This window comes from Vipera berus (assembly GCF_964194415.1).
Source record: "Vipera berus genome assembly, chromosome: 17".
Classification (NCBI taxonomy): Eukaryota; Metazoa; Chordata; class Lepidosauria; order Squamata; family Viperidae; genus Vipera; species Vipera berus.
Window position 1 is genome coordinate 372,848 of NC_138220.1, and position 25,807 is coordinate 398,654.

At 50.7% G+C, this 25,807-nt stretch overlaps 3 protein-coding genes across 12 annotated transcripts in view; 1 reads left to right on the forward strand and 2 right to left on the reverse strand.

Annotated features, from left to right (window-relative positions):
* The window catches only part of PHC2 (polyhomeotic homolog 2), a 23,931-nt gene extending 20,060 nt beyond the window's left edge, over positions 1–3,871 (forward strand). For all 6 annotated transcript variants that reach the window (XM_081341537.1, XM_081341539.1, XM_081341538.1 and 3 more), the window contains 2 exons: positions 206–497; positions 980–3,871. In XM_081341537.1, coding sequence (XP_081197663.1) covers positions 206–497; positions 980–1,134 — 447 coding nt within the window. In that variant the 3' untranslated portion in view covers positions 1,135–3,871. The remainder of the gene's footprint in view (positions 1–205; positions 498–979) is intronic.
* ZNF362 (zinc finger protein 362) lies at positions 3,076–16,072 on the reverse strand. Of its 4 annotated transcripts, XM_081341545.1 has the most exons (9): positions 11,417–11,489; positions 10,257–10,310; positions 9,534–9,597; positions 8,346–8,592; positions 7,825–8,146; positions 7,373–7,597; positions 6,786–6,864; positions 6,450–6,608; positions 3,076–6,161 (listed from the first exon to the last, which is right to left on the reverse strand). In XM_081341545.1, exons 3-9 carry the CDS (start codon positions 9,594–9,596, stop codon positions 6,045–6,047), a joined length of 1,212 nt encoding a protein of 403 aa, XP_081197671.1. In that variant the 5' UTR covers position 9,597; positions 10,257–10,310; positions 11,417–11,489; the 3' UTR covers positions 3,076–6,044. The 4 variants fall into 4 exon arrangements, with proteins under 4 accessions (XP_081197671.1, XP_081197672.1, XP_081197670.1 ...); XM_081341546.1 differs by lacking the exons at positions 10,257–10,310; positions 11,417–11,489 and adding an exon at positions 15,792–16,072; XM_081341544.1 differs by lacking the exon at positions 10,257–10,310 and having other exon boundaries at positions 11,417–11,625.
* Positions 16,073–19,237: 3,165 nt separating this feature from the next.
* LRRC47 (leucine rich repeat containing 47) lies at positions 19,238–25,384 on the reverse strand. 2 transcript variants are annotated; one of them, XM_081341569.1, is made up of 7 exons: positions 24,674–25,384; positions 23,817–24,251; positions 22,903–23,019; positions 22,462–22,577; positions 21,925–22,027; positions 21,372–21,461; positions 19,239–20,663 (listed from the first exon to the last, which is right to left on the reverse strand). In XM_081341569.1, the coding sequence occupies exons 1-7, from the start codon at positions 25,370–25,372 to the stop codon at positions 20,457–20,459; spliced, it is 1,767 nt and encodes a 588-aa protein (XP_081197695.1). In that variant the 5' UTR covers positions 25,373–25,384; the 3' UTR covers positions 19,239–20,456. The 2 variants fall into 2 exon arrangements, with proteins under 2 accessions (XP_081197696.1, XP_081197695.1); XM_081341570.1 differs by lacking the exon at positions 22,903–23,019 and having other exon boundaries at positions 19,238–20,663.
* Between the last annotated feature and the right edge of the window lie 423 nt (positions 25,385–25,807).

Genomic DNA, 25,807 nt, shown 5'->3' on the forward strand with positions numbered 1-25,807 from the left:
TAACAACTTCAGGGATTCAACTTTAACAAATGTGGCAAGAAGAGTCATAAAATGGAGCAAAACTCACTTAACAAATTTCTCACTTAACAACATAAATTTGGGGCTCAATTGTGGTGGGACGTTGAGAGCTATCTGTAGTTCTGACCTAGAATGGGTAGGAAGACAACTCTTGTCAATCTGGTTTGTATCCTCTTTGGACCCGTAGGCACCGGCCTCCCTGCCACCCAGTTCGGCACCCATGGCGATACCCAGCTCTCTCCAGCTCGGTCGCGGACAAGAGGACTCCAGCCGCTGCTCAGACAACTCCAGCTACGAGGAACCTCTTTCCCCTCTCTCGGCCAGCTCCTCCGCCTCCCGCCGGCGCCAGGGCGAGCGAGACGCGGAGCTGCCGGATGTCCACCTGCGGGACCTGGTGGGCATGGAACGCCACTTTCTGCGCAGTGAGCCCACTAAGTGGAACGTGGAGGACGTCTACGAATTCATCCACTCCCTGCCGGGTGGGTGTCTGCCTCAGCAAAGTCCCAGAACAGCCCCCATCTCCTTGTACCATTGCCTGTTAGAAGCCCCCTCCCCTAAGGGAAAGGGTGGCTCAAGGACTTTTAGAGAACAACAGAAGTTAAACAAGTGCCCCAAACTCAAACTAACCCTGTCTCAATTTTGTTAGGTTTAAGATGAAGTAGAAACTCTGGTTGTCTTCCAAGTTTTGTTGGGTATAAGATGAAGTGGAGAGAAATCCTGGCGGGCTTGCAAAATTTTGTTACCCTACTCCATAGAAATGGAGTAACTTTCCTGAGGTCTGTACGGTGATTTAGCCTCCCTCAAAGCCTGGGCGTCAATCTTTCGTGCCCTGGTCGCCTCTTTTACATCAAGAAAGCTGCCTGTCCTCCCAGCTGGGCCGCTGGGCTTCCAGGGGATTGTGGAATTGCTGGAGGAGGAGTGAGTCTCTTGAGCTGATGGGATATGTTTACCCCCCTTGCAGGCTGTCAGGAGATCGCCGATGAATTCCGTGCCCAGGAGATCGATGGCCAGGCGCTGCTGCTGCTGAAGGAGGACCACCTCATGAGCGCCATGAACATCAAATTGGGCCCTGCCCTGAAGATCTATGCCCGTATCTGCATGTTGAAGGACTCTTAGGAGCCGGGGCTGGTGCCGGGCCGTGATGGATGGACGATCAGCCTGGGGAAGGGAGGGGAGAGCTCAGGTGGATTAGGCCCTTGGGCCAACACTCCCTCTTCTCACCAGGTAACTCGAGCACAAAGAGCCCCCGCTGACGGAGGGGATGGGGAGAAGAGACAGACCCCCCCCCCTCTTAGTGGTCCGATGCCCTGAGGGCAGGCCTGTGGGGCCGTGTACATATGATGACATAGTAGCCCGTAGCTTCCCTTTGGACAGCCCCACCTGCTCCTCTCCCTGCTACAGGAGGGGAGGGAAGTGGTACCCTTTGGGCAGAGGAGAAGGGGGAGTGCCACTAGGCCCTCCACAGCCCCAGCCGCCCACCCCCTTTGCATTGGAAAAAAGCCTCTTTGAAACCTCAAAGCGAAACAGGACCGTTGCCTTAAACTTTTGAGTAGGGGTGTGTGTGTGTGTGTGAGAGAGAGAGAGAGATATATTGGTGCCACCTAGTGCACTTCCCCATCTCTGGCTCCACCCAGCCCTCTTGCAGCTCTTTCGGGCTCATTGGGGCCCGCTCAAAAACAGCACCTCGGCAGCAATCCGGACAAAGCTCCCCTCCTTGTTGGTATGCATCCTTCCTTTCCGCTGTCCATCCTTTTTTTGCCCCCCCCCCCAATGTTTGGAATTGGGAGTGGCCAGGTTGGAGCCACAACCATCGGCTGTCCTGGGCTCTCCCCTTCCCCTTCCAAAAGTCTGTTTGGGAGGTGACTCCACAGACCCGAGACCAGTTCCCCGGCTGCCTTAAGGAAGGTTTTGAGTTTGTTGCAAGCATCAGTTCACACACACACACACCCCCATTTGGGAAAGCTTCAGTCCACCAAGGGAGGGCAGGAGGGGCTGGTTTTCTCTCTGGAAGATGGGGCAGGCCTCAGGGGTGTCAGGAGTGGGTGGGTTCGCCTTGGGCAATCAGGGACGGAAAGGGAGGGAGGCAAGCGGGAGTGCAGCTGAGCTGTGTCCCTCTGTGGTGGCCAGTTTGCAACGCCGCCGCCTCATTTGCCGCCTCATTTTCCCGTGTGCTGGACACTCGCCAAAGCCTTCTGGGCTGCCAGAAAAGGACTTTTTATTGTTTCTTCCATCTCCTGGTTTTTAATAAACATCTTTGGGAAAAAAAAATTAAAAAATGGTCTGCTGCTGCACCTCAAAGGCTGAAAATATTCAGCCCTTCAGAAATGTCTTTTTGGAAAAGGGGAAATGGAAATCCCCGAGGCTGCTGGATGGTTTGTCGTTATTTCAGTGTTTTGCATGGGAAGATTTGGGCGTAGTATCTTTGGAGGCCCTTCTCATTCTTAGTTCTGTTACAGAATTTTAAATGACTCGATTCCTGTGGAGGCACGGAGGATGTGGGTACCTGGACGTACCATTGGCTGCTCCTGCGACTGACCCTAGTCAGCAGCTCTGGGTGTTTGTGGATGATGGGAACTGAATCCACCATCTAGCAGGTGTCAGATTCCTCCACCCGACATCACTTGCTGTACCAACCTCTTGGTCCTCCAGAGGAATCACAACAGGAATTAACCGCCCTGTTGATGGTTTTTGAAATTACTGATTGGGCCTGCAGCCCATCCTTTTCTGGATAATGCTGTGCAGCTTTACAAAATTAGGAACACTAGTAAGGATAGTCTTTGACTTGCGACTGCCACAAAAATAGGTTGCAAGAATCAGGCCGGTCACATGGGTGACTTTCTTCAGGACCATCATGACATACCTGCAATGGGGAGGCTCCGTGGGTATCTGGGTGGCACACAGGTGCTCTTGGCAAAGCAAGGCGCTTCAAGGTTTTTGCAGCTTAACGTTTTGTGTGTGAATGTAGACATCGGCCTTTGCGGGGAGGGTCCCCGAATTGCAGGCCCAAGAGCCCCCCAGCTTTGCCCACGAGGAGAAGACCCTAGGCCAGGTCCAGCCCAAGATTGAAAAGACATTTTATTATTTGCTTTCCACAACAGAGAAGAAATACAAAGCAACTTTTAAAAAGTGATCCGTTTCTCATATATGGGTAATATTATTTTTAATTTTTCTGAACAATGCAAACGGTGGCCCAGAACAAGGGACAGTCTCTGCTGTTTCCATAACACGAGAGTTTTAGAAAGTGGGAGGAAGGATGTGTCCCTCTTTATATATTTTTTAAAAAAATTCCTTTTTTTTTCATTAACAAGGTAATAATTAGGGCACTAACTAGATGCTTCCTGGGCTTTTATATAGAAAAAAAAGGATGTTAATATGTATAAGAGTCTTATTTACAGAGTTATTAACATGCCAAAAAAAGGAGAGGATACAGTATTGAATATCATACAACATCAATTCAAAACCAAGAAAGAAAAGTATTTTTAAAAGGGGGGGAAGGACCAAATCAGTATAAACAGCAAGAAAGAAACAAATTGCTTAAAAAACAGTGATTTTTAAGGCGTAAAAATGTTTTCCTTTTTTTAAAAAAAGAATTCATATCTTTAAAAAAAACAACGCAAAGGGATGTTAGAGGTGGATTTTCAGTTGTGTTGGTGGGGAGGGGGTGGGAGTCTTCCTCCCCTTACCCTAGTTAGACAAAAATCGAGGTGTGACTTTAAAAACCAGGCAAGAGGGCAGAGTTGAATTTGGGTTTGCCTGCAAAAGGGGGGGGGGGCGCAGAGTCGGTATCCTGTAGTTTTGGTTTCAGAAGGATGGAAGCAAAACTCAGCCAAGGATCAGTAATAGCATTTTTTTTTTTGAAAAGCAGCCTCTGGCTATTTTTCTTGGAATGGGGTCTTTCCTCTGGCTCCCCCAAGGCAAAAACTAAGCCAGGAACAAGGAGAGGAGACAACCAAGAATGGAATGCTCAGTTTCTCAACTGTGGCCACTTGAAGTCATGTGGACTTTCAACTCCCAGAATTCTGTCAATAATACATTCTTTTTCATGTGTATTGAAGCCTGCTTACTCTCTTATAATCCCTTCCTCTGCAATCTCTCAGCTATAGTAGGTGGGAGAAGAAAAACCAGACAGGGCTGGCTGGGGAATTCTGGGAGTTGAAGTCCACACATCTTGGCTGAGGTCGAGAAATACTTGCTTTGGATAGGATCCGGAGGCTGGCTGGTTGGGGATGATGTCAAAGTCCTGCCGGAAAACTGATGGGTTTTTTTTTTGGTCAGATGCAAGATGCCTCTTAGAAACTAATGTGGTTGTGCCAGAGCCCACTTGTGTGTGGAAGAAAGGACGGCCTGCATTGCTATGGGGTGATCAAGCCCAGGGGGACCCCTTCCAACTATATAGGTAGCCCTTGACTTACGACTAATTACTGTTATGGTGAGCAATGGGTTTGCTATAACAGCAGCAGCGTACACTTAGTGTCTACGTTGTTCGTTTTCAACTGCTGTGGATGCTCAACAACTGCAGTGAAAAAGGTAAAATTGGGCCAGTCTTGTGAGGTACCCATTTTACAACCGTTACAACTGCAATGTGCAGGCTCCATTACAGTTGCAAGCCGGACCATCGCCTAAGATTGAAAAGCTGCATAATTGCTCTTTGTCTGGGGAAGACCACTTCTAAGGCTCTTAGACTCCCCCCCCTTCTGTAAGATAAAGGAGTTCCCTGCAAGTTGTTCCTTCTCACCATGGATGGTCATGTTCCGTCCCTTATGCGCCAACCAGGAGGTGTAGGAGCTTCTGTTGATGCATCTTCCAGTCATCTAGAGATGAACTGGGGTGACCACAAAGTTGGAGGGACGGACTTGATTGGGAGGAAAAAGAAATGGCCGCCCTCCCCCTCGAAGACTCACTTGGCCAGGTTGCGCTCCCACCAGCCAAACACAGTGGTTCTCCAACGCAGTGGGAATAGGACATCCCAACTGCCTAGTTGCAGCTTGGACACGGCTAAAATATGTGCACGGAAGCAACAGCCCCCTCCCCAGTTCATGTTCCCTAGAGCCGTGCCCTTTTGCTGCCAGGACAAGCGCCAACCTCGTCTTCTCTACATGACGGATTTCGTCCAATGGTTTGTCTCGTCCCAACAGGCCACCAGGGTGTCAAACCTTTGTCTAATGCAGCGGACATTCCTGACGCATTGCTACAAGTGCTCTCGTTCTCCCGTTTCCCCCCCCCCCCCCCCCGCTCCGATAGGTACGGGATTTCCCCACTTGAGTTTTGCAAATTTTCCCAAGCTTCCTCTTGAAAAAGACCAGAGGTTGATTCTGCTTTTTGCACAAGACGGTCCCATAATCCTCCCTGACGTTGTGCCAGCAGTGCGTGGGGTACGGGCTTACAGCGTGTGGCATTGTGCCCGCCAGAGTCTGCCTCTCTTCTCTTGATGCTTCCGGGGCGTCAGGTCTCCTTCCCATTTAGCACCAAAATACATACTTCACGGTACTGTCCCTTGTCCAAGGAGACCCAGGCTGGCTTCCGGGAGGAGGAGTCCAGAGCGATTGCCTGCTCCGTGTCAGAAGGTTGTTAGAAATCGCTGTACCAATGTTTTTTTGGGGAGGGAGGGGACAGGAGAGGGAAAAATTATCTGAATTGAGAAAAGGGAATACGGGGAAAAATTAGAGCGCCGCGATCTCAGAAAACGGCGCTCCTGGAGAAGTGAGCGAGGGAGGGAGGGTGAAAGTGCTGTGGAACTGTCTTTGGTTGTCCCCAACATCAAAGAGAGCATGTCCCCTCCACAAACGTAGTCAAGGCCCAAGGTTGCTCAGGGGTGAATGAGGGGTGGGGGACAGATTTTTTTTTGGGGGGGGTCTCTTGGTCCTCCTGAGCACAGTGCTGTAGACTGTCAAGAAATCTGAGGAAACAGCACAGGAAGAGCACTGCGGCTGTTTTGCATAATCCGAAGATCTCCGTCTTGCTCCGTTTCTCATTTCGGGCATTTGCGAAGGTCCGTTACGCAAGGGGGGGGCCTCCTCCCCTGCGTTTCAGATGAGGGATATCCGAACGGGGATGCCGGGGGACTCCGTCCTCTGAGGAGAGTGCTGGTTCACGAGGTGTTCCACCACTGTGTGTTTTGACATGTGCTTCATCAGATAGGTCTCCTGGGAAAGGAGAGAGCAGATAGAAATAAATATAAGTAAACCATGGTTAACTGTGACTGAGTGGGACAATTTCTACCTTCAGCTCCCGGAAAGTCCTTTCAAATGCAGCTTCCCACTAAAGGTGTACCATCAAAGGGGCCGTCATCCCCAAATTTAAGGGTGGTGCTTTGGGCAGCCATGACTTTTCACCTCTGCTTTGGGGCTTGGCGTTTACCAGCCGCCTCAATCCTTGCGCAAACCCTTACTTTGCTATGACACCTGCGGCCCGGCTCAGAGGGGCTTACTTACTGAAGTATACGCTCGTCCACACATGCTGCAGCAGTAGGCCTTTGCGTGCTTGATTGCATGCGCCGAGAGGTGGATCTGGAGCGAAGCTGAATCTGAATATGCCCGGTAGCAGTTTGGACATTTGTAGGGTTTGTCTTTGTTATGCTGCCGTTGGTGTGACTGCAGATGGTGAAAATGGGAGGAGAGAGAATAAGAAACAGGTAAAGCACAGTCCCATCTGCCTCTGTAGGCAGTTTTGCAGGCCACCCACCCTGCAACAGCATCCAAGCTGTGGCCTCAACTTCCCATGTATGTCTCTCACCGTCCCCTGTTGGCTTCCCCAATTTTTCCACTCACCTGGAGATTAGAGAGCTGTGTAAAAGCCTTTTCACAACCGGCGTGCGGGCACTTGTACGGTCTGTCTCCAGTATGAATTCTGAAATGCATCAAAACAGAGGAATCAGTTTCACAAAGCCACCGCACCTTCTCCACCCTGAGACTCGTATTCTGTGCTGTGATCTTGAGGAACAAAAATTTAGATGATGGTGAACCTAAGACACACATGTCAAAGATGACATGCAATGATTTGGGGTGACACGCCAGCGTTCACCAACACCCAAAAACTCTTCTTGAAAGCATGCTCCATCCTTGCACAATTTTCAAAGGCTGAGAAGGATGCAAGAGATTGCAGTGGGCTCTCGGGCAGTTGCCAGCTAGATTCACAAACTGTGTAGTACAGGCTGTGTATAGTACAGGTCTGATTGCACATTGCTGCATTATCCTGTCCTTGCAGCTCTGTCCCTCCCTTGTAACCCCATCTCTTCCATTTAACTCCACCCCTTGGCTCCCCTCCAAATGGCTCGAGCTGCCCTGCTGCCCCATTGCCTGGCCGGAGGGTGCCCCGCTGTCAATGTACCAAGTCCTCTGTGCTGGGCGAGCCATACCTGGTGTGCTGCTGGAGGTGGGAGAGCTGGCGGAAGGACTTCTCGCAGTAGGAACAGTGGTAGGGCTTGACGCCCAGGTGGATGCGCAGGTGCTGCGCCAGGTAGGAGGCGTTGGCAAAGGACTTGGAGCAATGCGGGCACTTGTGTGGCTTGGCCTCGGTGTGCGACTTAGAGTGGATCTGCATCTCTGACTTGGTGAAGAAGGTAAGCGGGCAGACTTTACACCTGAGGACCGAGGAAGAGGGGTTAGGAACACCGCCGAACCCCAAGCTTGGGGGGGGGGGTCACAAGGAGAAAATGCTGTCCTTGGCTGGCAAAAATGGAGGCTGAAATTACAACAGTTGGAGGATGTAAACACAACCACTTCCCCCTTTGAAACTAAACATGGCAGAATAAACAGCACGTTTGTTTTGAGGTGCCCCAGTGACCGGAAGCCTTTTCCTTAGACCCACCTGTATGTCTTCCCTTCTTTGCCGATGTCTCCTGAAGCTAAAATGGGATAGGGGACCACGAGGACCGGCGGTCCCGACGGGTTCTCGGCCTTGATCTTCTTACGGCCTCGTTCACTCTTGGGGGCCCCCAGCAGGCTGTGGCCCTGGATTGTCTTGATGGAGTCCAACAGTGGGGGGCTGGTGATCCCCGAGATGAGGGTGGGGGAGGAGGCAATGAGATGGCTTTGACTGGAGGAGGTGGGTGTGGAAGGGGTGCTGGTGCCCGTCCCTGTACTGGATTCGGAAGTGCTGACGGCGGGAGTGCGGGACCCGAGCCCTAGACCTGAAAGTCGGGGGGGGGGGGGGAAAGAAAAAAGGCTAAGCAAAATCCTGCGCTGGAGAAAAGGAGGCACCTCGATTCAGCCCGATTCTCCGATCTTAATTTTTTTCAAATAAACCACAAATTATAAACGCAACGCTTGTCAAAAGACACCCAATCATCAAAACCATGAGGACTAACGCCCATCCTTTTGTCTCCATACCTGTGACTGTGCTGGTGGCCGGGCGCGCGTGAAGAGCAACGTCCGGCTGGGGAACCGCCTGGGGGTGAAGCCCCGGGACCTGCTGGAGCTTCGGAATGGACATGATGGACGGGCTGCTCTCCGCCGGCGAGGGGGGCACCAGCAGGGGCTGCTGGGAAGACACTGAGGTAGGGGGCAAATGAGGGGGGCGGATCTTCTCCGCCATAAGCTGCTCCTTGATTTTGTTGATCAGGACTAAATTGTCCAGCTGGACGCAAAAGAGAAGAGAGAACAGAATGACTAACCCAGAACAGCCGACAATCGTGGCTTAAAAATGTCAGCAGGCCAAGATGAGCTTTCAAAGAACCCCGCAATTCATGCGTTTGACAGAGGGAGCCCTAGAGGTGGTGGAGAACCAGCCAAGGCAAATTTAAGGACCAACAACAATTTGACAGTGAGAAAAGGTTGTCTAGCCCTGATTCAACGCAACTGAGGAGTTTCTGCTAATCTTTGCCTGGACTTCAAAGGTAAGTAGAGTCAGACCAGTTCATTTTGGTGTGGGTGCCACTAGGAGATCTTGGATGGCATAGTTGGAGAAAGCTTCCCAGAAGGAAGAGGACAGCACCAGGTCTGTGAACCTACGTGGTTGCTCTTATCTCCCTCCCATTATAATGGGAATTTGGAAGAAGATTTAATATCCCATTTTTCTGACGTACAGAAAAATAGCTGAAAGTAAAACAATTCAAGGGATGCTATTCTCTTTTCTAAAAATACATGTTATTCAAATTTTTAGAAGAAAATAAAAAAACACAAACTAATAAAAATGCGAGAAGGAAGGAAGGGAAAGAGGAAGGAGAGAAAGGAAGGAGAAAAGGAGGAAGGAAGGAAAAAATAAATACATGACATTTATCTCTTACTTGGTGATTATAGGCATATAAAAAGCTCATTTTCTTTTATGTTCTCCAATGGGGAACGGCTGCTGTTCTCCCACAGCAAATACCACCCCCCAGACTCCCACAGTGGGATCAGGTTTAATCCCCAAAGCCCCCTTGACTTGCGTTCATCGTTCTGATCAGGCCTAGCATTTCCAAAGAGGGTAGGAAAAATTGACGCTTTCATGCCTCCAGCCAATCAGCAGGGTGAGCGTTGGTTCTTGAGGACTAGAAACTTAATAAAAAAAAATAACTGGTAACTGGAAGCGGTTCTTACCTGACTGGGCATGGTGGGAGGCGGTGGCCAAAAGTAGGTGTTGTTAAAGCGCGGTTCTGCCATTCTGGAGAGAAAAAATAGAGGGGGGAAGAAGGAGGTCAGGGGTCAGTTCACTTAACAGTCTTGCTTAGCATCATAAATTTTGGGCTCCATTTTGTTCGTAAGTTGAGGACTGGCTGTTTTTGGTCCAAGGTCAAAGAGAAGCCGTTAAATTATATTTTTAAAAGACCGGTTAACACCACAAGCCACTTTTAAACCTAGTTTCAGGTAAAAAGCAAGAGAGGAACATTGTACGGGAACCTTCACATCCAAAACCTGGCGACGGGATGAAGACCAGCAAAACTATTGAGTGAAGGGTTGGCAGCGCCCCCAAATTAGGGGCACCCCAAATACAGGCCTCCTGAAAGGAAAAAAAAGGCTGCTTTTCTTTACTGGTGCAGTTGGGAAGGATTAGAAAAAAAAATCCCCTGTGAAAAATAAACAGACTCAGATCTTCCAATTCCACCAAACTCTAACTCTGGCAGGTAACCTAATATATATAAAATATATAAAAAATACTCACACAAAACAAAGGGGTGTCTGCTCTTGGGCCCACTTTTAAACTCTTCCCACTTTGCTTTGCAAGTGGAGAATTCAAGGCAGGGAGAAATTGGAAAACGAAATCGCAACGCTGTCAAAGAAATGATTTTTTTTTTGCAAGAGACACAAACTTAGAAGGTTTACCCTGTTTTGGAGTTCCTGATAAAACTGCAACGTCCATCCAAACTCCCAAGCAATCTCCAGCAATGACAACAACAATAGACAATCAAGGAGACGAATTAACTGCAGCGCTCATGGATTAAACGACGCAATTAAATAATCGCAACTGAGAAAACACACTTCAAAATCAGCGCCAACCGCCGGTTAGAAACCACCCCTCAAATGACGGCAAAGAAATTGATTGTTTGGGGTTGGAAATGACAACACTGACGTTCACCGGACCAGTTGCAAATGCAGGTCAAGGCCAAAGGGATTTGTACAATCATTTATGCCAGTTTTTATCATGGTGGGAAAAGCTGAAAACCCGCCAGAATCTCACCACTTTGTCTTGTACCCATCTAAGCCCAAATGCACCCAGATTTCAAAGGGTCTTTTCTCCCGCTTTCCTCTTTCTGTGCCATCTTTTCTTGATCCTGCTCCCCCCCCCCAAAAAAAAGACCAGATCTGTCTCCTTTTATAACCCATTTATCCACATTGTGAACGCAGCTACAGTTTGGGCCACCCGAGTCTTTCAGCAAATTGTTCAGCAATCCCGACTGTTCAAACTATCGCAGCATCCAAGGCACACAGAAATATCCTGGTCACTTTTTTAATGGCCTAACTTATCTAGGATGGTTGGGGTTAAGAATAATTTGAGGTGGGCAGAGAGAAAAGGAAGGCTGGAGTTTTAAAAGAAAGCGAACACACTGAGGATGTTCCCTAGTTGGGTCAGGAAACGTCTGCAAAGAAGCCACCATGCTCAGAGAGCAACAAAGACCCCTTGCTGAATCAACCCTGGTTAGCGGACGCTGACTTTTCAATCCATCCGAGCTTCTGCATTGACCTTCCGAAGGGGGAGGAAGCTACCCCCGGGGGCCTGGGGTTTGTTTCCCCCCCCCCCCCAGAACAGCAGGGCCTACAGAATTCCCCTGGAAAGGACCGTCTGCAGGCTGATTTTCACAGCCCTGCTTTCTCCATAGCTGAAACTCAAGAAACGGGGGACAGGACCACCTCAGCTGCACACGAAGCCCCAGCCCTCAGCTGGGGAAGGAAGAGCGGCTGGGACGGAGAGACGGGTCTGGCCACCGCAGGGTCCTGCTGCAGCCCTGCAAGAAGGGAAGACGTTAACCGCACTCGGTACTCACGGGGCGTCTTGAACCCTGGCGAGCAGGGCGTTGCTGTGCACTCCAGACCGTCCCTTCTGGTACAGGCAGGGACAAGCACCGGCCGCCGGGATCAGGCCGGGAGGGGTCCCCGGCCTCCGCCAGATCCTACCCAATTGCCGTTAATACAAGCTACGGCCCCTGGCATGGGAAGGCTCTGCCTCGGAGGCCGCCCGGCCTCTCACCTGGCTGAAATAGAGAGAAATAACAGGTTGTTCACACAGAAACGGCAGCCAAGCGCTGAGCCTGGGCCCGGGCAGGGCATGGAGCCTCCTGTGGCGGGGCAGTCTACCTCAGAAGAGTCAAAGGGCATCTGGGAAGTGCGAATGCCCTAGCCTAGGGAAGCCTAGCCAGGTGTGTGAAGGCTGATTCCTCAACATGCTAAACCTAAACCAGGTTAAGAAACCCACCAGCAATGCCCCATCAAACCAGGTTAACAGGAAGTCTCTGTTTTGCCAAACCTTCTACTCGAATAGCAGATTCAGGCCAACCCCTGGTGTGAACTCGGCTATGTTTGTGTATGTATTTTTTTCCCTCCAAGCTGTGATGCTGGGCTAGACCCCCTTCCTACCCAGGGGAAATAAATAAGTAAAACCTCCTTTGTTATGGCGGCGAATCGGGGAGGCATCAGCTTATGGGGGCTGCAGAAATTTGAGGGCAATGAAAAGCTAAGAAGAAGAGCTTGGAAGACAGACAGGGGAAGACAAAGAGATGGGAAGACAGCGCTGCTCACAGAGGACTAGAAACATAGCCGCAAAACCCGGCTATGAGGGAGGAAAAATACAATTCTGGAAAAAGCACCTTGCTTGCTGTACAGTACAGAAAGTCCTCAACTTATAATCACAACAGAGCCTAACATTTCCATTGCTAAGCAAGACATTTTGTTGTGAGTTTTGCCCATTTTGCGACTTTACCTTGGATTCATATATTACACTACACCATAAATTCTGTTTTATACATCTCGGTGGTTGAACCGATAGACTAAGGAGATATTTCCTTTAACCACAAATACACTAAGCCATAAACAAACCATGTTTTCAAATAGAAATAAAACTGTAACGGAAACAGTGTAACACATCCAGCAGGGAACTCCTATTATTTACATTTTTCCCTGTTCAAAAGTTTCAGTCTAACTTGGATTTTCAAAACATTTCAGATGCGAGTACAGCAGACATGCTCTTTTTAATTTGTTTGCTTTGCTTCATTAAAGAAATTAAGTAAATGAGCAAATTAAACACACCTCCTTTAAGACCACAGAAGGGAAAAAAATCCCCTAAAATTCACATTTGCAACTTTGCTGAAAGGTTTTTCACCTTAGTAGATAGTAGGGGGGGGGGGGAAGACTCAAACAGATTGGGGCTAGGGGGAAAAAACTCAAAAATCCCTCAAGACTGCAATTGTTTGATATTTGCAGTTCTCCAAATGTAAATCAGAGACACCGGTATGTATATCTGAAGGGAAACTCTTTTTTCAAATGCACGTTAGAATACATACATACGTTTAGACATTTCTCCAGTTTTTCCCCCTCCCATCTTACAGGCAGCCCTTGACTTATTTTGTCAGGTACAAGGCAGATAGATTTGCCTTTCTCTAAATCTGGGATATGTTCCATCAAACAATATATAACTGAATAAAACGGAACGAAATACCTGGAAAGCTTTAAGACAGGGGTCTCCAAACTGGGCAACTTTAAGATGGATGAACTTCAACTTCCAGACTTCCTTGGCAATAACGCATTCCTTTTGATATGTATCCCCACTGTATGCCCTGCTTACTCTCTTGTGGTCCTTTCCTCTGCAATCTCTCCGCTCTAGGGAGTGGGAGAAAAGAAACAGGCATGGATGGCTAGGGGGTGTTGGGAATTGAAGTCCACAAGGCTTGCAGTTGCCAAGTTTGGAGACCCCTGATTTAAGAGGTGGAAAATTCACTTGGTTTCACGTTTAGCGCAATTAGTCATCCTTTACTAGGGAATGTGGAACACAAGCTGGTCGGAAAAACAAGACTCGCACCAGAGACAGAATGGACATTTCCTCTCCGGCCTCCTTCCCAAGCTTCCAATTTCCCAGTCAATTGACCTTCCTGGTGCCCTAATTTCAGCCTGCTGGGGTCCTCGTTCAAGACCCTGAGCCTCTTCAGAACTGAATAAAAAAAATGCTAGAGCTGGAAGGGACCATGAGGGGCCATCTAGTCCAGCCCCCTGTCCAAGGCAGGAGCCCTTATACCACCCCAGACAAATGGCCATCCAATCTTTTCTTGAAGGACCAGCTTTGAAGGTGGGTCGGCTTAAACCCAACTTCTCCAAAACACAGGCCAGACTCCAGAAGTAAAGCCCCATTTTTAACCCCTAAACGCAGCTTAACAGCTAAACAAACACGGTTAGGGCAAGCGAGGGGTCCCTCTCGGCACCCAACACCTCCAAACTTATGCTGAAGCCCCCCCAAATTGCATCAGTCACAGTTCACCAAACCCCGCTCCTGCTTAAAAGAAAAAAAAATTGCAATTATTGGTATTCGCAATTTACGACCACAGCTTTACCCCAGTTTACGACCTTTCTTGCCACAGTTGTTAAGTGAATCACTGCCATTGTTCAGTTAGCGACCTGGGTGTTAAGTGAATCCGATTGCCCCATTGACCTTTGCTTGTCAGAAGTTCGCAAAAGTGATCACGGGACACTGCAACCATCATAAATGTGAGACAGTTGCCAAGCAACGGTCATAACTATGAAAAACGGCCTTAAGGCACTTTTCCCCCAGTGCCATTGTAACTTCCAACCGTCACTAAATGAACAGTTGAAAATTGAGGACTGGCTGCATTGTGTAGCATTCCAGATAGATCAGCCATGTGGGGGGGGTTCCATTCACAGCCTAAAATGACCTCTTTTTATGCAGGGAAAAATAAACAGAGAAGGGACCCCCAACATCCCCCCTCTGCCCCACAGCCCCAAACTCCTGCACCCCAAAAATCTCCCTCCCTCCCTCCCTCCACACCTGGAGTGGCAGGAATGAAAAACCTGAGTTTTAACTGGATTTGGCAGCTATGAAAAAGAAGGAATATTTCAGATTATGGACGGAGACCCCCACCCACACAGGCCGCCCCTAAACTGCTGCAAAATAACACGAACAAAAGGAAATACACACCAAAACACAAACACACCTCCTGAAGATTAAATGCAGCCAGTGGGGGGGGGGGGAAAGAGAATTTGCACCATTTTTTCCCAAATAGCCACCGCACACACTCGCGTGCACACACACACACAGATCATCTTAGCCGTCTCCCCCCCCCCAAGAAATTCCTGCTGGACCCCTCTCCCCTTTTCTGCCATCCCAGGAAAACAAACTCCGACGTTAACCAGGATACATTTATACACCAGGATCGCACAAGTAGGGAAAAGACGAAGCCTCCGCATAAACGCATATGTATTTATTTCACACAAAGCCGAACCCCTTCTTACAAGCCCCGAATCCCTGAAAAGCACAGGAAAAACAACACACAAACACACCTGGGAGGCAAATCTCCCCGTTTGTTAAACTCGCCCACCCTGTAAAATAACCCCACACATTAACCGTGCAGAAAACTTCCTCGGTTATTTCTCAGCAAACGTGGCATCGTTCAATATATATATATATATATATATTTTGCAGGAAGACAAGGAAGGAAAGAACAACGCACACGGATTCCCACCATTTTGGAGCAAGAAAGGGAAATAAAAAAAATAAATAAACCAACCCCCAGCCAGCCAACTACACGAAAAGAAACATTTTGCATTTCCCGTGGCTTTCCCCCCCCCCCGCTTCCAGTCTGCCTTTTCCTCCGGGTCCCACGCGCCCTCCCCGACACGCGTGGAAGGAAAGAGGAGGGGGACGGAGGCGGGGGGGGCTCGGGCCAGACTCCCCCGGCGACCCTTCCCCGAGGTCGGGTCCCAGGCCAGGCCACCCGGACACCCCAGCGGAGCAGGACGCAGAGCCGAACTCCGCCGCATCGCCGCAAATTGGGGGGGGGAGAAAGAAAAAAATCAGATTTTTTTTCCCTCTTTGGGGATGGGGGTGGGAAAAAAGCCCCCCAAAGGCGCCCCCCTCCCCCCCTCGCCTCCCCCCCTCGCCTCCCCCCCCCGCCCGGCCGCTTTTGCTGGAAAATCGCAGACAAAAGAGGGCAGGAAAAAAAAATGGCAGCCAGTGTTATTTTTAAAACAGGCCGGGGACGCCATCTTCTGCAGATCTGGGGAGGGGGGGGGGAAGGGGAGCCCGCCGGGGGGGGGTTTGGGGGGGGCTCCTCCCCACCGCGCCAGGCAGCCCCCCCCAGGGAAGAGACCGGCGGGGGGGGGGGGAAGAAGAAGAATCGAAATCAGGAAGAAGTCCACCTCTCTCCTCTCAGCCATCGTCTCTCATTGCTCGGGGAGGGTTCCCGGCCGGAAGGCTGCGCCCCAAAGGGGCTCCTGGATCAGCATGGTTCTCTTTCTTTTCAGGATCCGCTTTCTCTCTCGATCCCCCGATCGCGGTTTTTGAATAGCCCGGCTTTTTATTTATTTAAAAAAAAAAGCGAGACTTCCTATGCGAACAGACATGCTCGACTTGCAAATTGCCCCTCCGCCGCCAGCCGTCTGCAAAGGGAAAAGGGGGCGCCCCCTCCAGCCTTCCTCTTTCCCTCCTCCTCCTCCTCCTCCTCCTTCCTCTGGGGAGGGGGCCGAGAGGAGACCCCCACCCGAGCCAGGCTGGGTGGCCCCGCCAAAGCGCGCAGCCGCCTCCCCTTTTGCAAACGCCCCCCCCCTTGCAGGAGACAGAGACCCCTCCTTCCAGTAGAGCCCCCCACCCACACAGAGAGAGAGAGAGACCCCCTCGCCTCCCCCCCCCGCTTCCTCCGGCCACTGACCTGCAGAGCCAGAAGAGGGGGCGCCGGCAAGTTTGCCCCAGACGGACACATTTTTCCAAACTCTATTCCTCCTTCCGACCCCTCCCTCCCCACGCCCCCCCCCCCGCCGCCTTCTGGAGTTCAAGAAGTCAGAGAAGAAAGAAGCGCTCTGGCCGGGTACCTGAGACGGAGGAGGGGGCTCTGCGGAGAGGGAAGGGCTGGGCGTTATTATTTCTCAAAAATTCATCCGTTCAGGGGTTTTCTGGGGGGGGAGGGGAAGAGCGGGTGGTGGGTTTTTCCCCCCCGCCCCCCCCGCCTGAAGGTGGGATGGTACATCTAGCGTTCCCCCCCTCCCTTTTGCTGGGTGGCTAGTTCAAATCTTCCGGGTTGGTGGACAGTTCACTTCTGGGTCCTCCCCAAGGCTCGGAGATCTGGGTAGATTCCTTAAAAGAGGGTGTGTGGGGTGTGTGTGTGTGTGTGTGTGTATAACGCTATATATATGTATATAACACTATATGTATGTAACACTATATATAACACACACACACACACACACACACATACATACATATATATATATATATAATAAATATTTGTCAAGTCTTTTGAACATATATATACACACACACACATATATATATAAAAAGGGGGGAACAGAGGAAATCTTTGCAGGAAAAAAAAAGTAAGAGGGAAGTTTGCAAAATCTTAAAAGAGTGGAAGGTCCTTCCTTTCTCACTTCTGTTTGCTCACTCCCTTTTTCCCTTTGTCTCAACAGTTCTCTTTCTGTCATTCTTTTACTCTCTTTTCCCCTTTCTCTTTTGCCCTTCCACCCTTTTTTCTTTCATTCTTTTTTTCTTTTGCTCTCTTTCATTCTCTTACTCTTTCAGCCTCTTCCCTCTTACACTCGTTCTTTTTTTCTCATTCTCTTTCCCTCCTTTGCTCTCCCCCTTTTCTTTTTGCTCTCTCCCCCTTTCCCCCAACTTGGCAGGGTGTCCTTTCCTCTCTGCCCCCCCCCCCTTTTCAAAACACTTTTGAAGTTTCCAACTTTACAGAAGGAGAAAAGGGCAGGAGGTTGCAGCCAAGAAAACACAGGGGGAGGGGGTGAATTCTGGGTGGGAGGGGCCAGGAAGGGGGAGCAGTGTCTCCCCCCCCTCCGCCTTTGCACATCCAGATTTTTCAGAGTATCTAATAAGAGGCTGAGGGGGGGGGGTTCTCTTGCCACAGGCCTGCTAGGGTGTCTGCATTCCTGGGCTGGATTTTGTTACCCCCCCCAGACCCAAAAGAGGTCTTTAATAAAGAGTCTTAGCCCCACACCAATCCTCTTTGGATTGCTAGCCCCCAGGAACCATGTTTTCTGACCCCTCCATTTTTAATCCAGCCCCCTCCCAAGTTAGGAGGGATGCTTAGAAAAAATATGGGCCTCTTTTTGAGGAGGGGGCTGCAAGGAGAAAAATGACAAGGGGGGCACTGAGCTCTGATATCCAAATCTAAGAGAACAGCCCCCACCAATCAGGGTTAGTTTGTTACTTTCTTTGTTACCGTGTTTTAAAAAATCAAATTATTTTAAAGTTTGTTATTCTCCTGTTACTTTGCTGGAGGGAACGAGTTTCACAGAATAATTTTACAGTGCTGCGTTTAGCGACCATTCAAAGTTACAACGGCACTGAAAAAAGGGACTTGGGGCCGTTTTTCACACTTAATGACTGCCGCAGCATCCCCCGCGGTCACGGGATCCACATTGGGACGCTGGGCAACTGACTTGCATTTACGATGGTCGCAGTCTTGGGGCCACGTGATCCCCTTTTGCGACCTTCTGACGAGTCTCATTTTCTGTCCTTTGGGAGGCTTGGGTGCTGGAACCCAGTCACTGGGGATGATGGGAGGTGGAGCTCAGGGGAGGAAACTCTTGTTAGAAAGAAGGGGTGCCCCATTCTAGATTCTGAAGCTCAGCTGAGCGCAAACTCTTGCAAGATTCGAACCCATTTCCTCTTCCCAGCAAAAAAAGTCTGGAGGGCAAATTGTGGCTGAGGACTTCCCAGCTCTGGTTTCCTCTCCGCTTCCCGGGTGGGCAAAGACCCACGAAGAGGAGAAGACAAAACTCCCCCAAGCACAAAATCTGATGGGAGGGCCGGGCCTCTGCCAAGCCAAACAGAAGGGGAGGCTTGGCAGCAGGCCAGGAGCAACAAGGGAGGGGCCCTCTTTGCAGCCCACCCCTCTTGCATGGCAGGCTGGCCGGCCTCTTCCCCCACTCCCCAGCCAGGGAGGGGAGGCCTTTGCTGCAAAGCTATGTTTGCAGAGCTGGAAGGGCAGGGAGGGGGGGGCATAAGGGGCCAAATGACCGCCCCTCCCATTTTCTCCAGCACGGAGAAGGGAGGGGGCTGAAGGTGGGTCTGGGTCTCAAGAGGCTCCGCCTCTGCCCCGATTCCAGAGCTCTCCCAACATGGAGACCCCTGCCCAGCTCCGTCTGGAAGGCTCCTGGGAAGCTGCCTGACCCCCAACTCCCACAACATTGTGCATTCCCACAACATACTTTAACACTGGAGAAACCCAGGGAGTTTGCTCCAGACTCTTCCTTTAAGGCTTGTTGGTCACTTTGCACTCGCTTCTTTAGCAGCTTGCTCTCTTTTGCCATCCATAATTGTCTGCCTTTCCCTTTGCAGCTTCACCACCCGGCCCCTAAATTAAAAAAAAATGCTCCAATTAAAATTGCAGGTTCCAAAAAGGCTGGGAACTGCCCTCCCTGGTGGAGGAACTACCAGTATTACAAAGGCTCTTGATTGCTGCCCTCTTGTGGTTGTTCTGTGCTATGGCAGCTCGAGGGCAGCCCTCTGGTGGTGCTTTGGGGCAACTGCACCCAGCAAAGGACAGTTTTGACCAGTTGAAAAGGCCCTTAAAAAATGATTGTGGTCAGCTTATTATTACGATCTGCTGTATTGCTCTACAAGTAGCCAAGGTGCACAACAAAGTTTTAAAAGAGATAGTTCATTTATGATATAAATATTAAAACATGAACAAGGCCATTCTGAACCAAATCTTGGGTAACACCAGAAACAAGCCCATAGTATGTCAGTGTTCTGGGACATGCTGATTGAAAGCCACTGTCCTCCGACTCATTTTTTTACTTACTGGGTGTGACCCCCAAATTCGCTGCTGGCTATTAACACAAGAGGTGAGGAAAGCCAGCTGAGGCCTGCTCTGCAGGGCTGGCGCTGCTTGCTCTCCTCCACCACCCCTAGGGCTGCCAACTGAGATTCGGGCACTGCAGTTCTTCCATTGCTGAACAAGACACCAAGACTGAGATTTCAAACATTTTTTTTTTATTTTAAGGGAGGAATTATTGGTGCCCCAAAGCTGGGAATTGAGACAGCTTTAATTTCCAGTAAAATTTGCTTGCACAATGCCTTATGTTTGGAGGTGTATTTTTAAGGGGAAATTCAGATTTTAAAAATCAGGGTTGTTTCCCTACAACCTGGAACGCAAGCAGGTGCTTTTTTTCTGAGTTTGTTGGTTTTCTTGCAGATGTTTCATGACCCAACTAGAAACCAACCCTCAGCTAGCACTGATGATGTTACTTAGCTGGGTCACGAAACATCTGCAAGACCACCACCAAGCTTAGACACCAGCAAGGACCCCACAGCTGGGAGGGGGCAAAGGCCAAGCTGGGGAAGACACGGCATCCCTATTCTCCCGGAGAACCCACATTACGGAGAAGGGGAAGGAAAGAATGTGATAGGGGAAAAGATACCCTCCGGTGATTTTTCACTGGGGTTCCTTCCCCCCCTAGGAGATTCCCCCATTTCACCTGCACTCAGGGAGACCACTCACCCACCCACCTCTTTCCCATGGAAGGAACACAATCACACAGCACAGCAAAATTATATCCGCAGGAAGGAATCGGTTGGCGAAAATAACCTCGCCCGATGTGCCGTGATTGGCAAGGGACCAAAACTGACCAGCCCCCCATCTGAGTAGGGGGGATTAAAGCAAGCTAAACATCCGAATCTCTCTCTCTCTCTCTCTCTCTCAAATTCATGCAGCTTAAAATAGCTCAGTGCTTCCTGCTGTGGTGAATGAGCCGAGCAGCGGGACACCCCCCCCCCAAAAAAAAACCTTTTATGGAAAGTCCAAGGTGGAGTCCTAGGGAAAACGGCTGAGTGACGCATTTCACCAGCCGAGCTTAATGAAGGACGGCGAGGAGGGAGCTGTGGAGATCCGTCTTTGAGGGATAAAGGACTTTTAAGTTCCCTTCTGCGTCCACCACCCGGACCTGCTCCAAGACCACCGGGGGGCTTGGGGGGCTGCCTTCGGGCGCGAGGATTTCGTGATCCAAGCCGGCTTCGCTGTCTTGGTGGACTGCAGTCAACTTGTTCAACTCGGCCATTTTCTGCAATTCAAAAATAAGGAATAACTGCCATAATAAAGATCATTTGTTTTCCCGAGAAGGACAGAACCCCAGAAGGTGGTCCCAGCACCAGGGGTGGTTCTGGGCTCCACGAAAAGCAAGAATCCCGAGGGGAACGCGCTCTCAGCTTATATGGAGGTAGTCCTCCACTTAGGACTAGCCATTTAGTTATGATGGATGCCCCCCTCCAAACAAACACCAAAAACAAAACACTATTTAAGACCTGATTCTGGAGTTCCATTACCCCCCCCCCCCCCGGTCAATTCTGGGCGCTCGGCAACTGGCCAGCATTTATGACTGTTTGCAGTGCCCTGCTGTTAGCTAGCCATGATTTATGACAGTTTTGCTGAAATCACTGTTTCCTCCTGGGTTTTGGCCAAAACGGCCATGTGAGCAACGGACTCGCTTAATGACCGCAGAGTTTACTTTCAGATCGCCACATTTGCTGCAAAAAGGCCATAAAATAGGCCAGGTCATGTGACTCAACCTGCTTTACGTCCTGTCACGACTTTGGACTGGAATTGGCAGGTTCCATTATGGCCGTGAACCTGTTATTAGGCTGGATGCAGGCCTTGTGGTCCCAGCTGGGGGCTGGGTCCAGGGTCGAGGCGCAATTCCTGACAGCCCGAGGCCCATGGTTCCCAGTGCTGGCGTGAGAAGCGGGGAAGGGTGAGGGGAAGGAGGACGTACCACAATGAGAGTGTCCATCACATCTTTGCACAGCTGGAGGTTCGTGCCACTGGTCACTTCGACAAGCAAATCGGTGGTGGTTTTCCCAAGCTTCAAAAGACCAAATGGAAACATGAACAAAACCCAACCCTGCATTTACAAGAAGTCCTAAATTTACAACTATTCATTTAGCGATTGTTCAAACTTGCAACAGCCTGGAAAAAGTGATTTTCAACCAGTCCATGCACTGACGATGCTTCGGCTTCATAATCACACAACCAAATTCAGGCGCTTTGGCCAACGGCATGAATTTATGAGGATTGTGGGGTCCTGGGTGCCCTCTGAGCTTGGTGGTCTCCTTGCAGACGTTTCATGACCCAACTGGGTGACAGCATCAGTGCAATCAAGTCCAAACTGTGCTTGTAAGGACTCCCTGTACTATGTTTCCTCCTAGATTACAATACATTTACACAAGGCTGGCTCGATTGTGATTTGCAGACTGAAGAACTGGTCTCAATACTGCAGGAATCCCAGCCCCTCCCCCATCCGCTGCTCCGTCCAGCCCCTTCCTCACCTTTGTTTTCTCACTGTTCGTAATAGGAGGGAACGAAATCACGGCACCTTCCGCATCAACCAGACAGGGGTAATTTTCTTTCCCGTCCAGGAGCTGAAGGTACCTGCCAAAATTGGAAGGAAGAAGGCCCAATTAGGACACTATTGTGGTCAAATAAAAACAAGACAACTTGGAAGGGCATTTTTTTTAAATGCATCTCTGAAATTACCGGCCGAGGGGCCGGTCAAAATACGTCTTTAGGAACTGAATTGAATTTGAGCCGCAAGAGGTTTCGCAACAGGGTTTGGGGTTTCCAACACCTGTCTGGGTTTTATTTTAAAACGTAAGGAAAACATTTTTTTTCTTTACATGACATTAAACGGTGCATATTAAATAGGTAAAAATATTCAACTTAAATCTAAATTTTAATGAAGAATTTGAGTTTGAGCACAAAATCTTTGTTTCTTTTAGGAAACCCTGTTTAATCTACAGACGTGGTAACTCTTGAAGCCGTGCTCCACCCTCCTTTTTCTCCTCTGCCTCGAACCTATGACGCACTTGTACAATCCAGAGATATTCTGCCTTTTCTTCTGCTTCCGTTGCTCCTCAGCTTCGGCCTGCAACTGGCGGAGGAGATCGTTGGCCTTTGTCTCCTTCCGGCCCAAGGGGACGATCTGAAAAACAAGAAGCGTTGCGAGAGGTTTCATCACATCGGTTCCAAAGTGGGCAGGATTTCAGGCAGCTCCAGAGAGAAAGACTGAGGCAGAAACAGGCAAGCAACTTACTACTGTGGGGTCCTGGGTGCTCTCTGAGCTGGCTTGTTTCTTTTCGTGACCCAACTAGGGAACGTCATCAGGGCTAAAAGGCAGAGCATTGATGACATTGCCTAAATGGGTCCTGAAATGTCCGCAAGGAAAGCAAGCATGCTAAGGGAGTACCAAGGACCCCTCCTCCTGCTCCCCCTTCTCTGCAGAAACCCTCCGCTGGAGCACAGCCCACCTTCAAGTCCTCTGGGGCCCGAGCTTCATAAACAAGCGGACCTTTCACCAGCTGCAGGTCGTGAGTCGCAATGGTGGCTGCTGTTCGTTTCTCACAAATGTCCTCGTGGAGTTTTGTCTGTTTGTGAGATTTAAAAAAAACCAGCAGCTTTAGATTTATTTTGAACTATTCCTTTACCGCATTTCAAGCTTAGATCCTGCTGCCTGATCAGGAAAACAGACTCCCCCACTTCAGAACAGAACACCCCAGGTTGTTGTTGTTTTTTTACATGGGAAGAACAGAATGTAAAAATGCTCAGCAGCAAAGATGAAACTGGGGGAGACAGAACCTAGAAAGTGAGGGTTGGAAGGGACCTTGAGGTCTTGAAGTCTAACCCGTGCTGAAGCAGGAAAACCTAGACCATTTCAGTCTCTTCTTGAAAATCTCCACTGTTGGAGCATCCACAACTCCAGGAGGCAAGTTGTTCCACTGGTTAATTGTTCTGTCAGGAAATTTCTATTTAGTTCCAGGTTGCTTCTCTCCTTGTTTAGTTTCTCTCTGGGGTTTCTTGTCTTGCCTTCTGGGCTTTGGAGAATAGGTTGACCCCCCTCTTCTTTACGCCAGCCCCTCAAATATTGGAAGATGCTGTCATGTCACCCCTAATCCTTCTTTTCACTAGACGTACCCAATTCCTGCAACCGTTCTTTGCATAGTTTAACCTTCAGCTCTTTAATCATCTTTGCTTAAGTGGTGATTCACTAATACACCCACCTCGTTAGTCTAAGTTAAGCAAGGGGATAACACAACTTTGTTCTACCTAATATGATCAGCTTTGGAGTACCAAGCAGAATTGTACGGCTTTCCCCCTAACTTTGCCCCTCCCTCCCTGGCTTATTCCTGCCCCAAAGAGCTTAGTGTCCTTTTTGGAGCCCCACCTGCACAGAGAGGAACCTCTTCAGAGCATTGCCAGTGCTGAAATCCATGCCTTTCACCACACAGCACACAATGTAAGGGCGGACGTCTTTCACACTGAGGCCAGCTTTCACCACCAATGGTGCCGGGTTGTCGGAGATGTGAAGAATTTTCACAAGCAGTTTTGGGGCATCTTCCAGTTCGTCATCGCTGCCCGTTTTCTTCTTGTTCTTTTCACGCTTCTTTTTCCGGCTTTCTTCCCTCTCGGGGCCACCCTCCTGTTTGCTTCTCCCTCGGCGCAGATACTCCAAGATGGATTTGGTCTGGCAGCCGTTCACCATCTTCTCCAGCCGTTTGTCCTTGAGGGCGTTGCCTTTCAGGTTGACGTCCTTCAGTTTGGGGCAGTCGGCCAGCTCCGCTGGGATTTCGGAGAGCTTGTTATTGGAGACGTCCAAAGTCTGGAGAAAGAAAATAGAGCTAAGTGTTTCAACAAAGGAAAGAGTGCAAAAGAGAGTAAATCACTGGGGCAGGGGTCTTCAAAGTTGGTCCTTTTATGACTTTTAAGGTAGAACATAGAATCCTTGGGTTGGAAGGGACCTCCGAGGTCTTCTAGTCCAGCCCCTGGCCATTCCAGACAAACGGCTGTCTATTCTCTTCTTGAAGGCCTCCAGTGATGGAGCATCCACAGTTTGTTAAACTGTTCCACTGTCAGGAAATTCCTCGTTATTTTGAGTATGGACCTCAGAATACAGTATAACAGAGTTGGAAGTTCCTTTAGACTAGTCCAACCTGCAGCTCGAGCAGGAGACCCTACACATATGCAGGCCTCTGCTTTGATGGGGATCTACCGGCGCCGTCATTCCCTCCCACCTTGGCTCACCTTCAGCCCAGCCAAACGGGCCACCTCGGCGCCCAGCACCTCCAGCTCGTTTCCGGACGCCTCCAGCAGGCCCAGAAGCGCCAGGGGCGAGGGCGGCGGGCCAGGACGGCGACCCTTCTGGGCGGGCGGCGGGGGCAGCATAGTCCCCGGGAGGGCCCGCAGCAAGTTCCCGCCCAGCAGCAGCTCCTGCAGCGCGGGTGCCGAGCGGGCCAGCCCGGGGCCCAGGCCGCGCAGCCGGTTGCGGCGCAGGTTCAGCACCCGCAACTCGGGCAGGGCCGCCACCGCCTCCCCGCCCCCCTCCTCCTCCTCCTCCCCGGCACCGTCCAGCCCGCCCAGCTGCGGCGGCAGCGCCTCCAGGCCGTTGTCCGATAGATCGAGCGAACGCAGCGTGGCCGGGAGCAGCCGCCCGGCTAGGGAGAGCCCCGCCGGCCCCAGCGCGCAGGCGGGCAGCGCCAGCGCCTGCAGGCCCGAGAGGAGGCCCAGCGCCGCACCGGGCTCGCGTAGCTCCGGGCAGCCGCGGATCTCCAGCGAGCGCAGCGCCGCGCCCAGCTCGCCCAGAGCGTCCGGGAGGCGACCGCCGGCCTTGCGGACCCGCCGCTCCAGCGCCTCGCCGGCCTCCAGCCGCAACTCCCGCCGCCCGCCCGCCGCTGCCGCCGCCAGCTCGGGCCAGCCCTCCTCGGCTCCCCCGGGCGCCGCCATCTTCGCTCGCTCCGCCGGCCGCTTCCGGCGCGCGGGGATGACGTCCTCTAAGGGACGCGCAGAGGCCCGGCCCTCTTTCCCGCTACGTCACGCCGATTCCCCCCCCCACCGCTCGGCTTCTTTTGCGCAGGCGCCGAGACATTTTAGGAGCGGCGTTTCTCAAACTGCGGCTGTTTTTTAAGATGGGCGGTCTTCCTGGCTGGGGAATTCTGGGAGTTGAAGTCCCCACGTCTTAAACGTTGCCCAGTTTGGAGCAACCCCTGGATTAGTGGCACCCCGGAAGCGCCAAGCCCCCCGCGGAGCTACTCCTGGGTTACGTGTCCCAACTAGGTCTCCCCATGGCGCCTCCGTCCAGAGTTCACATTAGCAGAACGGGCACGTGTATGTGGGAAAGGAGAAGTCATTTCATTCATTTTATTAAATTTATATGCCGCC

Bases quoted from the DNA above. Each gene is read 5' to 3' on its own strand.
- LRRC47 (XM_081341569.1), bottom strand. From the start codon at position 25,372: ATGGCGGCGCCCGGGGGAGCCGAGGAGGGCTGGCCCGAGCTGGCGGCG. The intron at 24,252-24,673 runs GTGAGCCAAGGT...TTCTTTCTCCAG, and splicing joins CCCGTTTGGCTGGGCTGAAG to ACTTTGGACGTCTCCAATAA. The intron at 22,578-22,902 runs GTGGGCTGTGCT...CTTGTTTTTCAG, and splicing joins GGGCCCCAGAGGACTTGAAG to ATCGTCCCCTTGGGCCGGAA.
- ZNF362 (XM_081341546.1), bottom strand. From the start codon at position 9,596: ATGGCAGAACCGCGCTTTAACAACACCTACTTTTGGCCACCGCCTCCC. The intron at 6,865-7,372 runs GTATGGCTCGCC...GATGCATTTCAG, and splicing joins CACCTCCAGCAGCACACCAG to AATTCATACTGGAGACAGAC. The intron at 6,609-6,785 runs GTGAGTGGAAAA...CACCATCTGCAG, and splicing joins CACAGCTCTCTAATCTCCAG to TCACACCAACGGCAGCATAA.